This window comes from Amblyomma maculatum, chromosome 3 (genome assembly GCF_055883805.1).
Source record: "Amblyomma maculatum isolate TAMU_Amacu chromosome 3, ASM5588380v1, whole genome shotgun sequence".
NCBI lineage: Eukaryota > Metazoa > Arthropoda > Arachnida > Ixodida > Ixodidae > Amblyomma > Amblyomma maculatum.
Genome location: NC_139346.1, coordinates 155,639,051 through 155,653,803, shown reverse-complemented (window position 1 = coordinate 155,653,803; position 14,753 = coordinate 155,639,051). Strand labels below are relative to the sequence as shown.

At 43.3% G+C, this 14,753-nt stretch overlaps 2 protein-coding genes across 3 annotated transcripts in view; one reads left to right on the top strand and one right to left on the bottom strand.

The window, feature by feature from the left end:
- Positions 1–33: 33 nt before the first annotated feature.
- LOC146196551 (rRNA methyltransferase 3, mitochondrial) lies at positions 34–11,606 on the top strand. The gene is made up of 5 exons (XM_084598297.1): positions 34–453; positions 4,235–4,479; positions 6,550–6,711; positions 7,495–7,692; positions 10,678–11,606. The coding sequence occupies exons 1-5, from the start codon at positions 218–220 to the stop codon at positions 11,100–11,102; spliced, it is 1,266 nt and encodes a 421-aa protein (XP_084454423.1). The 5' UTR covers positions 34–217; the 3' UTR covers positions 11,103–11,606.
- A 1,752-nt stretch (positions 11,607–13,358) lies between these two features.
- LOC146196549 (piwi-like protein Siwi) overlaps positions 13,359–14,753 on the bottom strand; it is a 62,682-nt gene continuing 61,287 nt past the window's right edge. For both annotated transcript variants that reach the window (XM_084598296.1, XM_084598295.1), the window contains exon 19: positions 13,359–14,061. In XM_084598296.1, coding sequence (XP_084454422.1) covers positions 13,945–14,061 — 117 coding nt within the window. In that variant the 3' untranslated portion in view covers positions 13,359–13,944. The remainder of the gene's footprint in view (positions 14,062–14,753) is intronic.

The following is a 14,753-nucleotide window of genomic DNA, read 5'->3' as shown; positions in this document are numbered from 1 at the left end:
TTGTAGTAGTAGAAACAAATCCATACCGAGTCTGGCCGAGTCGATTACCTTGAAAATGGCTGCGCCCTACGGCATGCATGCGACATGTAGTGCTCGCATGTTCAGTTGAGCGGATTGAGTGGTTTGGGGTGATGTAATTAACACTTTTTGCGCACAGTGATTCGGCGAGCCACACGGTGTTAACCTTCAACGGGCATTATCAGATGTCTCTGTGATCATGGAATCCCTTGGCAGAAGCACGGTGGCCTTACTAATGAACTGCACGCGCTTTTGGTCCGGTGTCTCTCCACGGCCTGCGCACGTCCGACACAAAGGTTTCGCCAGGAGGCCTCAAAAAGTCATCTATCCGAAACCAAAAGTCGTTGATCCAGCGCCGTTTGCTAGCGAAGCGGTGACCGAACCTTTATGCGAACCACGCTACGTCAAACTTGGCAGCGACGATGACGAATTCGCGTAAGTGTCCTGACTGTATATCTTTTTTCTCAATTTTCTCGTTGCCCTCGGTTGACCTTGACTTCCTGAACCAACATAAGCTCAGTTGCGTCGGTTTTAAAATAATAGACGACCCTCGGCGAGTGGATAAAAATTAGAGGATGACTCTTGAGAGCAGTATGGCGAAAGCCTACCCTTCCTTTCCTATCAATTGCCTCTTATCGGCGTTCGTTGCTGTGCTACATATAATTATAATTGGTTTGCAGGAAAGGAAAGGTAGGCGCGGTATCCGTCGCACGTTCACGTGCATGTGTGAGTTTGGACTGTACACCATCGCTCCTGTCGCGTGGCGTTACTTGGCGCATCTCGATTACAACTATAGGAGGCATTGGCACAACTCTCGCGCACGGGATTTCGCCATTTCGTTCTATGGTTCCATGAGCCTAGCGAAAGCACGGGACATCAGAAAGTACTCAACCACACTTCCGGCTTCAAAGTTAAGAAGGCTCGCCGTAGGAGAGATCCGAGAACAGTCAAGCACAACACAGCAATCCGCTATTGTGATAAGGAAGTAATTACTCATTGTCATCCACCCAAGCGCAGCCATACGGCTACAAAGGAAAGCTAAACAGCTTTCTCAGAAACTTCGTAGTTTCGTATCAACAATCCGCTATTAAGGCAAAAGCTTTGGCTATATTTGCGAAATTTGCATTGATAGCATAAAGATAAGATGAACCAGCCAAAAAGACGCACACAGTCTGCTTCTTTTTCCTGTGTGCGTCTTTTTGGCTGGTTCATCCTATCTTCATACGTGGAAGCAAAACATGGAAACAAAATGTAACGTGTGGTATGACTTCACATTAAGATGAGACTGGTAGTCATGATTGTGTATGTAATGAGAAGTGGTATATAAATGTTGTGTCATGCCTAGTCATGTTATATGAGTCATAGTTTATTCAGTCACTTGTCATGTGCCACTCAGACTCCATGACTTGTGTATTCGTAATTCAAATTCATAACCATGAGTAGTGTCTGGTCATGACTCTCAAAAGTTCTTAGACATGACACTTGAGAGTGCTGAGTCATGCTGATCAAAGTGCCACGACACTCAAAAGTGCTGAGTGTGAATTTGCGTTGCATCGAACACAATCAGAGTTCTGTTGAACTTATCAAAGTTCCCCGGCGTTCTATGCAGAACCCACTTGCATAACCAACACATATGCTTTAGCATTTCTCCAATGCAGGTTTCTGCAGTGTGCTCAAAAGTGTTTTAGCAGCATACAGTCGTAACGGACTATAGTGTGTGAAAGACCACCAGACACAGATATTACCTGCTTCCACGCCAGCTTTCCCCATGCTTGCAGCATAGAGGTAGTACAAGATGCATGCTCATTTTTGTTGATGAAGCACATTGCAGCCGCACAGTGCTTTTAAGGCATCCATACCTGCAACTGCACATGCCTTATTCTAACTTCCGTGGCCCTGTTGAAAGCTGCGCGCGACTAACAAATGTGTTCGGCACGATATGAAACTGAAGCGAAACCAAGAGGAAAGTAGCATGCATTCTTGGGCATGAGGTGTGCACGTAATAGGTCAGTGAAGAGTTTCATTTACACATGTGAGGCTCAACGTCGTACGCACGTCTGTTCCGTCGCGAGCGGTACTTCACGTTTAAACCCTGTCGACATCTTTCACGTTATAAACGTGACTATTCTTGAACAGGCAGCGTCCTTTCACCAAGTAGCTCTCAAGGTAATCAATGGCCTCAAAACAGCAGAAAATGGCGGCCAATATGCTTCCCGCCATACGACGCAAATGCAACACGGCCATGCCGGCGTTGGCTGGGCTGCCCTGAATGGCGCGCTCTATTAGCGCCGTATGGCCACAGCGTGTTGCCTATAGTTTCGTTCTCGCACGTTCAGTTGTGTGTGCTAGCATTGCTGTATGGATGGGACTAATCTAGTTCACTAGATGGGACTACGTCACCACTAATACTATTTACTCCACACATACTTTGAGCACCACTTGAAAATTTTCTGATGGCTTCAGAAACTGAGACTGCCCAGTATTCTTGAAAGCAGGCTTCAAACACCATGGTTATGGCCGTCACTCTTCTGAACGAATTAAAAAGTCAAATTTTCATGTGCAACTTTAACAAAATAGTCAAGCGTTATTGACGAGCAAACAATTGCTGTGGCTCAACTCAGCCGAGCCTGGTTATACGGAGTGACAGCTCGGTTAAACACTGTCCAGCCGCCGAAGCAGCATGCACAACAGATACACCCCGATGCAAGAGGACCCCTGCTGTGGTGCGGGTTCTTTGAATTTGCAGCCCCTTAGTGCCAGGAACTGCCATCCTCCCCCGGTGTCCATCTCGGGTTGTCTAGGCGGCGAGCACTGCCCTCTTATCTAGCAAGAGCGAATCACTGAGTGAACCACGTAACACAACTGGTGAGAGCAAGCGATTGAAGAGGCGGCGGTTAGTCACATGATGCGTCACGTGTCACACCTGGCGAGAGGGAGCGGGTGATGTGACAGTCGGCGCAGTGGCGGATATGGCTTTGAAGCGCATAGCTGTGGTGGCATGGAGAGGAAAAAAATATGCGCCTCCTAGTGAGGTTTCCAAGCCTGCTTTGACCTTCAGCTTTGCATGCGAGAAGTAGAGCTTCACTCCAAAAGTAGCTGCCAGAATTACATCGCTGTTTGTCAAAATGCAGTAACATTTATGAATCCACCGCAATGCTGAGTGTGGCAGAACTGATATGTAGGCACTAGCACATTGCCAAATAAGTAGCATTTGAGTGGGATTCGTCTGGCAGAGCTGCTGTCCAAGCACTGTAAGGGAGTGTATAAGACGTGGTGCTGCTCACAATTATGCCTGAGGTGCTGCTTCTCTTCTCTCGTGTTTCACTGGTGTTAAGCTACTTTGCATGCTTTCAGAATGATTAAATGATGACAAATGCTACGGGCCTCAGTTTTAAGAGTGTTAATCTTGCATTTGTGTGCATTTGTTTTTTTGTTTTTTTCATTTCATACATCTATTTATTTGTCACCCTGAAGATTACAAGAATGCTATGATAACAAAACTTGGATGCAGGTCTCACAATTTTTTGCATTACAGCAATTACATTAGCTTTGTATCATGGACTCGACAGAACCAGGTTTAGGTCACGCTGACTCACCATAGTTGCTGTCTACATGAACTTGCTCCTACCAAGCAAGTATAGCAGTTGTCTGTAGCATCAAGATTTGCACTTGTTGTGCAAGCTTCCAGTTCATGTTTAATTCTGCTGCTCTTGAATGTTGAGAGTTTAATTTTTTTAATTATTATTAATAAGGGCCAGAAAGCACCCAATTTCACGCTCTCTAGTAGCCGGTCTAGAAGCCCTTGATCCCACTATTCCTTATTACTGGATGCCTTGACTCTACAGCATCTACATGTTTTTAAGCTAGTAGGTCAAGCAAGTTAACCTACCCCCTACAGAAGAGTTAATTTGAATTGCTCTGCTGCTTACTTTACTCAACTTGACTGCACATGCATGAACCTGACAACTAGTTTAGTTTACTTGACAGGCAAACTCGACCTGGCTTTATTGAGTCTATATATGCAGGGCTCTAAATGCAATAGCCTTTTGCTACATAAGCAGGAAATATGCAATTCTTGCAGTTTCAAACCCTGAAATTTCTGCTACAAAAGCTGCTGCAAGAAACTTGCTTCCAGTTGTGTGGGGAACTGTTGGAAGACAAAGAATTTTTATGCTGTGAATATAAGCGATTATTCTGGTATTGTTCCTTGCTGCAGAAACACCATGATCGCCTTGAAAATGAAGCGCAAGAGGGAAAAACTGAATGTAGTCCTTTTGGAAGGAAGAAGGCTAATTGGCGATGCTCTGAAAGCTGGCGTCAAATGCGAAAGCATTTACTTCTCCCTCCCTGAACACTTGGAAGGACTGCCCTTAGAAACGCTCAAAGAAGACCAAATAAAGAAGGTGTTTTACAAGAAAATGAAAATTTGGTCCGACTTGACAACATGCCCAGGAATTATGGGTAAGGGTGCTGGTTTTGTTTTCTGTGCAGATTAGCAGGAATTAAATATTTGCAATAGTTAATTCTTGTTAACAGAAAAACAAATGTTACTGTCACTTGAGGTAGGTCATTAATAATTTTCCAGTGCTTTAGTGTTCGTTTAATTTTAAATTGCACTGCAAAACTATGAGCATCATCAGCCTAACTACAACCACTGTAGGCTTTCTAATTAACCCTGTTCTGTGCCAGCTGTGGCCACCTTACCATAGCAAGTTCCCAATTGTCATCCACTCACATGAATTTTCCCTGACTTTTTGCTGCCCCCTGCCACACTTGCCTTGTTTTAGAATCCACTCCATTACCCTTAACGACCATCAGTTGTCTCGCCTTCGCATGAACAGTGAACTATGAACAGTTTTGCATAAGTCTATAATACATTAATTCCAGAGCGCTGCCACAGGGGTAGAATTGCTACTCCAAACTGGCTGCCTCAATATTTAGCAATCAAATTTAGTGGACACTGCTTTTTTGCTGCATGTATTGCTTACAAAAAATGCAGTCTGATCTACCTGAAGTAAGTGACAGTGAAAGGCGCAGCAGGCTGGAGGCATATAGTGAGTTATGCAGGGGTACTGGGCTTAATAAAAATAAACTTTTGCATGAACTAGAGAAGCATGGATCATAATAGATATTTGTTTGCAAGTAAATTTAAAATGAGCCGCAATCGATTGAAGGTAATTCATTGCACAAAAATGCCCTTTTGCACATGACATAGCATCTCTCCCCACCTTTTAAATCGCTGGTAGAGAGAAGCGAGAACAGTGAGCGAAGCAGGTACTGCAAACTACTGCAAGCAGTTAGGAAACTTGTCCAGCTACAAAAAACTACACGAGTTGTTCTAAAGCTTATGCTGTGAAAACAAGTACTTCACCATTGAGTCTTTGTCACTAGCAAGCATGCCAAGCCTACGTCGGGCAAAAGCATATTTGAAGCACTATAGGGGTGATGCATTGAAGATGCCATTCACTAGAAACCTTCTTAACTGTGTAGAGAAGCCATACATGACCCACTGCCAACAAACTGAAATTGCAGAAGCCCCAATGTCACTCAAGCAAAAAATAAAACGCATAGGCACCAGCAGAAGGCGGTGAAATAAAGCAGCTGAAGGGGGAAGACAAGGGTACCTTTTAGTGCTGTGTATACTCCCTAAAGAGACTACCGACCAGTGCCCAGAAATTTGCCAGCACAGGTATGGGACCATAAAGGGTACGCACGATATAAAGATTGAAAATGTGCTGCTCATTGATGTGAACTCAAAATTAGTGGCAGTGCTTGAGCGCATCAAATTTGAATGTGTCGAAGTCAAAATAGGCAAAAGCTTTTAGTCAGACTTGGTTGGTTGGTTTATGGGGTTTAACGTCCCAAAGTGACTTAGGCTATGAGAGACGCCGTAGTGGAGGACTCCGGAAATTTCGACCACCTGGGGTTCTAACGTGCACTGACATCGTACAGCACATGGGCGCCTTGCTTTTCGCCTCCATCGAAAAGCAGACTTGGTGTTCAGTTGTAAGTGCTCTTTCTATTTGCTGTGGCTCTGTTCTGGATTGTTCTCAGGCCAGCTGTGTTATCTTAAAACATTATCAGAGATGTGTGCATAGTCAGCAAAGCATTGAATGTCTAATAAAAATGAACCACATCAGGGCTTTTTGTATGTCGGGAATAGAAAATTGCAATTACTAAAGGAATTTGACCCTAGAAACATTTTCCAGGCCATATTGAAATGCTCTGAAACTCATTTTATTGCGTCAAAGGTGTACCAAAATGACATCCCTATTCCCTGAGCTGCTCCAAAATTTTTGAGCCCGCTTCCACTCTTACAACCACAAATGATCATTGATCTCAACTTCCTTGTATGCATTGGAATCTTCAGAGCATTGTGATAATTGTCAGACCTTGATTATAGATACATTGTGTGCACTTTCTCACAGCGCATGCTAAAATGAATGTCTGTATGCACAGCACCGATCAACGCAGTTAAATATGGTAGAAAGCTGAATAATTGATGCCATTATGCATATACTCTTGTTACAGGAGTGTTCAAAAAACCATCAGTGGATGACATTGAGATTCAAAGAACAGGGACGACAATCCCTGTGAGCGTTATTCTAGACAACATCAGAGATCCCGGCAACATGGGAACACTGATACGAAGTGCTGCAGCGGCTGGCTGCAGCCGACTGCTGCTTTCAAAAGGTATGCAATGCAGTCAATGCAATTCATGCCCAAACACTGAGGTTTCTACAAACAGCACAAAGCTGCTAAAATGCGAGAATTACAGTGGCCAGAGGTCCAATAGCACTCCTTTCTAAATCATTCTGGCTCTTAGTAATGCCAGCCCTTTTTCCAGTTTCAGTTCTAAGAATGATCGTTTTTATGAGCGATTCCTGAAGTGGTCCCTTCAGTTACGAACGTCATATTTTGTTTTTGGTGCTCTTGTTTGATGTGCTACTCAAAGATGCTCTTTTTATGAAGCAAAAAATTTACTTGCACTTGGCACTTAATTACTTAAGAGACATGAAGGTTAGAAGCTTTGCCTGCCTTTTAGTTATATTGGAACTAAGGTGAACTGTCTGTTTTTGCAGTAATTGTAAAAACTGACAGAAGCATCTAGGTTTCAGGACAGTAATGTCAGCTCCCCTTACATACTGTTTAGTGAAACTTTTACTTGGGTGTTGTACCGCATTCCCCGAGCAGTGCAGTATAACCGCTTACTTTGAAAAGTGATTGTCTACCAATAAAAAAAGAGAAAACTCTACCTGTTATCATTCATTCAAGCCCTTCTAGTGACGTAAAGTCCTGCTAGTTCGTTGCCACTTGTCCTCTTTCTAAGTATTGGGAAGTCTGCGCTGAAGCTGCATTTACCAGTGTCAGGGATTGGGTTTTCAGTGTGGCATGTAACTGCTCAATTCTACCTCCTTTATTTTTTTTCTTCCTTGGTGTTAAGTGCTTGCACACTCTGTACTGCGATTCTTCCAGGCTGTGTTGATCCATGGGATCTCAAAGTGTTGCGTGCTGGTGCTGGGTCACACTTCAGAATCCCAATCCACAGTGGAATTGCATGGGAGCACATGCCAAGTTATGTCACCCCCGACACAAACGTTTACCTTGCCGATCACCGGACTGATGAACAAAAGTTTAGGCCATCATCAATGGAGGAAGACGACCTAAATGAAGGTAAGCAAAGCCAGGCAGTTATGAATGTGCTCTACTCCTAAGTAAAATCCTGAGGCTGTATCGAACTCAAAGAGGATTGTGAAGTATTTCGGTTACTCAGTATATAAAACTTTGCAGTGAATGAGGTTACCTGCAACCGCTGCCTTACTGGCAGAGCGGAGAGCTCTGCATGTCGGTAGGTCAAGACTGCTTCGCAGCGAAGCCACTACGGGTGGTGCTTAGAAGTAATTGGTGTACATCAAGCAAAGCGAAACTGTGAGCAAAGCAGGCATGATTGGTTTTTGCAGCACCTTCAGCAAAAAGGTGAGCGAAGCAAGCCTGGTGAGAACCGCCATCAGCCTTCGATTGATGGGATTTTCATAGGGATTCTTTTTTCTTAAAATAAGCAATACTTTGATATATTGAGGATCGACTTTGTATTGAGTTTAATGTCCCAAAACAATGTGGGCTCTGAGGCACGCCACAGTGGAAGGTTCCAGATTAATTTCGACCACCTAGTTTACTTAGCGAGATTCCAAACTTAAATTGTGTTCTTTCGTTCGAGTAAGATGCTAGACATTAATATGTTATTACATAAAATTTGCCCGTGCCCGGTAAATAATTTACAATGAAATCTCTCCTTGCATGTTTTTGCAGCACTGTAGAAAATTCAGATGACCTATCACGCTTTTTATGCCTCGTGGGACTTGACCATTGAAACTAGAACATCTTGAAAGAGGAAAGGCAATCATTTACTGGAAGGAGGCAAAGTCCATATGGTGATAAATGTGTCCTACTGTCTGAGGCAACAAAACGTGTTACACAGCCAAACATTTTGCGTCCACACTCCTTCAAGAGCAAGTGTCAGGAGCATTTGCTTCCTTATGCAAGGTCAAGTGCAGCCCACAGTCCAACCTTTCCACCCTCTTTTCAGTCCGCAAGTAATGTAGTTGTCATGCACAATCTGATCAGTTCAAGTTCACCTTATGACGACAATTTAAGAACATGCTTCCTGGTTCTTCAGCATTGTTGGTTTTGTAACATCAGCCCACACTGGTTAGCTAGCATTCAATGATATCATGCACACAGTCACTGCAATGTGGCACGCGATTTGTTCCTGTGTACTGACAGTATAGTGACATCACCCGAGTCCTACCAGAGGAGGCAACAACAAATAAACAATATTATATTCACCACTGCGAACAGCAATCACTAAATCTTGCTTTGAAGATCAGTAACGGCACTGCGAGCTAGCCCATTTTGTGCCCTCATGCTAAAGAAAATAAGGTCTGAAAATGAAACCCACTAGCTAAGGGTGTGTTAATAGTAGTAGTGTTTTTTTTTTTTTTTTGAGGGGGGGGTTCGAAGTGAGTACTAGTAAATTTGCCTGAGTAATGTAATTCTGAAAATTATTTCTAACAACTTTTTAAACCAAGAAGGGCCGAACACTCTAGTTCGCTGTTTTCAAAACTATTTGCTTTTGATTATGCATTGCACCATTATAAGCAAAAGGGAAGAAGGAAGAAAGGGAGTTAACGATTACTTACTTATCTTCACGCACTGCATCTCATATGAGGCTATTGCAGTAGTGAAGATTACAATAAAAATACAGGAGCATAATAAAAAATTAAAAAAAATAGGGGCAACAAAGATATAATGTAGACACAAATTTGTTGAATGAGACCGGAACTTGCTAGTGAGTTTCAGTATTCAATTGTTTGAGGGGAAAACCATGTTTGAAGGCATTTGTACATGCATAAATTTGTGTAGTGTTAAGCACGTGATGTCTCCTTATGGTTGAAAATTTAGCGAAGGTGATATACTAGTAACTGGAGAGAAGACAGAATGAATGAACAATGTTATAAAAAAATTTTAACAAGTTCACGCGCCGGTGTTCAACTAGTGGGTACTAGGTCAAGTGAAGGTATGACGAATGATGGAGGGAACTGGTTGTCGCAACGGTGGTAGATAAATCTAGTGGCTTTCCTTTGGACGGCTTCAATAATATATGCTGTGCATGCTCTCGAACAGAACTAATAGTTTGTACTGAAAAGTAAACACGGTCACAAGGAGGCACTAAGCTCTCCCCTGTAATTGAATTGGTTCCGATTTTGCACGCTAGGTAAAAGTGCTTGCTGTTACCTGTTTTGGCAATAAGCAAGATAGGTAAAAACTAAAAATAGGCAAGAAAGACAACCACTCTGAACTTTCATCGTCAGTACTGCTGATGCAATCGCTTTCATTGTAGGCTTGAAACTGCGATATGGTCGGTCACTGAGTGATTAGTTGCCCGCATTTTTCAATTCACCTGTTCTTTCCCGCGCCTGATGGTATTTTGAACTTTTTGAACATATATGGGTGCTCAAGGGCATCACTGATGCCATCATCATACTTGGTGGCTTTTTTTTAGTGTTTTGCAACTCATCTTAAAGACCATAATAAAAGCTCAGTTGGAACTTGGAACAGACCACGAAAAATGTTTAAATAATCCAAAAGTTTGAATTATGCAATGATCCCATAAAAACTGCCAAAAATTCTTACATCATGATAAATTTGTTTGCTAAAAGACTGCGAAATTGTTGTGAGAGAGACAAAAACGAAAACAGAAGAAAACGCCAGTGACACATTAACCAGCATGTGGAATGGTGCACAGCTGGGTTAGCTTGCTGGCCTAGTTGCCATTGCTGCAGACTTCCATTAAGCTCGTAAAAGTGAAATGCAAATTATGCGTTAAAATCGATTTTGATAACTTATGGCTGTATAAGGCAGCCTTCGGAAAAGGAAAGAATAAAGCTATGCCACACTTTTCATAAAGCAGTAGTGGCAGGGTATGCATCGCTTTTGTTTGTTTTTCCCTTTCCAGTAATGTGTGTAAATTCTGTACTGTTCTTCAGACTTTCGCATAAAACTATCAGAGAAACAGCTTTCTGTCAGTCCATTGCATTGCATTTGCCTTGTGGACGGAAGTGCCTGGCTAATGTTTACTTTCGTTTTGAAACTTTGCAGAAGTGTCAGACTCTGAAGAGGAGGGAGAGAAGGATGATGAAGTCAGATACAGGACCATAACAGCTGATGGACAGCGTCTGAAAGTGGACGAATCATATCGTGATGTGGATGAGCTGGAGGAGTGCGGGGAGATTCCTCTGCCGCATCATGACTACACAGCTGTGGAGTATTCTAAAGTGCCAACCGTGCTCGTCGTAGGTGGAGAAACACACGGACTCAGTCTCCAGGCTCGCAAGCTCGCCATAGACTGTGTCGGTGCAAGGGTGCATGTGCCTGCCAACAACGGCATTGAGAGCCTGAACACTGCTATCGCAGCATCCATCATTCTGTACGAAATGCGAAGGCAAATGCTCTCACCTTCCTTCAGCTTTAGGCATACCAAGGAAGCAGAGCCAACGAATAGTCAAACTGCATGTGGACAATAGCTGTGAATAACAGATATGTTACTCGCAAAAAGACAATGTCCTCGGCTGTTTACAGACTAACACTAGGTGCAGTTTCAGCAGTTACCAATTGGCATGATGTGCTTTAAGTGGACTTGTTGAAAGCTTTGCTGCTGTTTCAAGTCAATGGCCGTTGAGAAAGCTAACAAAACACACAAAAGGACATTCGTCTCTCGTACTTTTGTGTTAGTGTCCTTTTGTGTTACTCGTGGCTTCAGATTTGCACCGTAGTGTGCATAGTGAATGTTTAAATTCTACCACTAGGTTCTGGCTGTTAGTAAGGAAATGCTGAAAATGCACTTGCCCATGTATATGTTGCCTGCATTGACAAACCCGTAGAATTTTGCTATGTACTGTGTAAGGATTATAGTTCCTGTGATATATGCCTTTGTTTTGCTATTGGTCACATTCGTGCGATTTTTTTATGGCTTCAGCATCAACGTGCCACAGCATCAGTGTGATGTGTGCAATTAAACATTTTCTATCACGTGCATAACATGTAAGACTTCTGTCAAGGCAGAAGTCTAGTTTGCCTGTAGGCAGGTGTAGAAATGAGGCTACCTGTTGGGTGGCAGGAATCAGTCACAGAGAGTGGTGCCACTATGCACGACAAGCATCAGCTCGATAGCTTGCACAAAAAGCAAAGGAGGCATTGTAAGATATTGTATGACAGGAGGAGGTGCCATTGTAAGATATTTTATGATGAGCCACCTAGCGAAATTACAGCGAAAGCAAAACAGCTGTCATAATTGCACTTTGTCGATATAACAAATAGAAGTTATTCGGAGAATCTGGAAAGGTGTAGTACAGATTTTGATGTTTTCATGCAAATGCGGTGGTGTACCTGAGGTCTACCAGAACTTAGGCAACTGAATATCACGGAGACTAGAGGATTGCTGAAGGTCAAAATAGTTTAAATATGGGAACAAAATACGCACTTAGTTCGGAAACATTTTGCACCACATCGATAGTCGAGACTCCAATAATTATTTCAGAAAAGAGAATATGGACTGTTGTTAATTGCTGTTTCCGAAATTGTTAGCTCTCAGATTACTCATTATAGCAGTCGAGTAGTGTAAAAAAGCCACCTCAATGGCAGAAAACATGCACATATCCAGTGTTCCCCACTCATACAAGCAAGCCCTAGCAGGCCAAGTGGGCAGTGTTTGGCTCGCAGGTTCAAACCCCACCTAGAATACTTTAAATCATTTATTAATATAAACCTGTCATTTGAGAATGCATGGCAACCTTTGATTCGAATTATGATCACCTCCACTGCATTCGGGACATCATATTTAATATGCAAGCGTTGTACGTGTTCGAAATTCATAAGGTCACGTGGCTGCAGCATCACAACCCTGTCACATACCCGATCAGGATTTTTCACTCGCACATCTGGCAGTCCAAAGCTTGGGAGGACCGAGGTCAATGCCAATCCGTTCTCACGAGATGATCCTCCAACAGTGCAGAACGAGTCACGCTAAAGCTGGAAAATTTCAACATGCACCTTTTCATAGGGCGAGGGGAGAGAGGGTGATATTAAGACGCCTCCAGTCTGCTGCAGAAAAACACCGCGGTTCCGATGCGGCTTCCACAGTGCCAGTGCAAAGCGCAAGATGCAATTATGCATGACTGCAGTGCTACTGAACATAGCCACTACAAGTTTTTCCCTCACTTCATTTCACAATGAAGGGGATTTCATTGTCAGCCACATTCCCCTTTTCTTCACCTGCCAAAGGTAGCAGGTGGCAAGTCTACAGTGTGCACTAAACTTGACCCGCAGAATCGAGACAGGCGACCTTGGTTAAAAAAAAAAAAAACAATCGTTACAGTGGTTCTTATGCTGTCGTACTAACCTTGGTCAAAAGGAGGTCCCATATGCAGACATGCGTGGAGACGCCCTCAATCCCTGTGGCTTTTTACCGTGAGCGAGATGGTCCTCACATTACTGCTCATTTCCATTTCGCGAGCAATCTTGTCAAATCTGCCATCAGTACCTTATGCCTCTCCCTATTGATAACCAATCACTAGTATCACTTAGCCTCTCGAAGACAGTTTGGACGGTACACCATCTCCTGTTTCATGGTGTTCCTTGGTGCACGTTCAAGTGTGGGATTGCAGATGGCAGGAACGCTGCTAGACAATAACGCACCTCGCGAAATATGACAGATCTCGCGCACGAGATTTCATTCCATGAGCCTTAAAAAAATCTCATATGAAAAAAAAAAAAAAAAAAGAGACATACAAAGAACTTTTTATTCAATGTGATGACATTTTAACAGTGAAACATATTCTGAAACATTATTGCAAGGCACTAGACCCCTGCCAAAAAACATCAACTCGAAGTGGGTTACAGAAATGCAAACTTTGTACTATAACAAAATAAATTGCATTCCAGCAATAATTTGAATAACTGCCTGAGAAGCAACAATATGTAAAAAATAAAAAAAGATTACAAACCAATCTTTCGGCTTGCAGCATGATAATGGAAAACATTAAGAGCAGCACATCCCAACAATGTTACAGGTGGCTCAGTCACCAGCATGTGAGGTACCCTTTGCAGCTGGATAGAACACAGCCACCAAACCAAGCATCTCGTTACGCCTGGCATTGATGGGAGGATACTGCTTCAGTGTTCCTACGCCACTCGTACAAGGCGTGAAATGTAGACAACGAAAGGAGGAAGGGGGGATGGAAATCAAAATACAAAACAGAGAAGGAACTCGAAAGTACAAAGCAGAAAGGACGTCAAGGATTGGGAGGCGCAGCTGCTACAAGAACGCAAATGAAACTGGCAGTGCTTGTGGGTCTCGATGGGCGCACATTACAAATAGAAGAGAGTGGTAGACAATCTCTTGTGTGGCTCAGCGTGAAGACTCTGGCCTGCCAGAAATGCCAGCTTGTGGGCATACTGGCATGGAGCAGGAACACGGATGGTACCCTGTGGGAGAGGAATGCCACAATGCCCCGCTGTTAACTCCATTTCTCTCGACGACATGGTGATGACATTTCCTAAATGCAGCTTATCTTGCATCATCTGGCCACACTAGTGGGTGCAGAAGCCCTGAACCACTGTCAAAAGATTATCAATGCTGCAACCGATTCCCCCTAAACATGCATGCTCTGCAAAATGTTGACTAGAGTACAGGATTAGCTCAGCTATTTTAAGGAGCTACATATCACTTAAGCTGTTAGCCGCACTAAAAAGATAGGGGCAACCCAAGCCAATCAGGGTGGCATACACCACATCATCATGCTTGCACTCTGTGTCGCCATCAGCGATAGGAGCACAATCATGTAGTGGTTGGTCCAGATCACTCTTGCCTTTAAAACTGATTGCTCGGCCTATTTGTGAGTGTCGTTTTGCACTATTAACCTTTCCTTTAAAGTGAAATCTCGTTGATACGATTCGGCTAAATACGCTTTTCGGCATAATACGCTTTTCGGCATAATACGTTTTTTTTTCCGTTCCCGGCCGATGCCCTTTAGAGGTAATGCATTTTTGTACGGCTAATACGATCGTATTTCCACGTCGGTTTGGATAATACGATCGCGGAAACGTCTTCCGTAAATCTCGCGCAGTTTCGATTTTCGCGCCAGGAGGCAGCAAAAGTGTCCTAGCGGGATCTGACA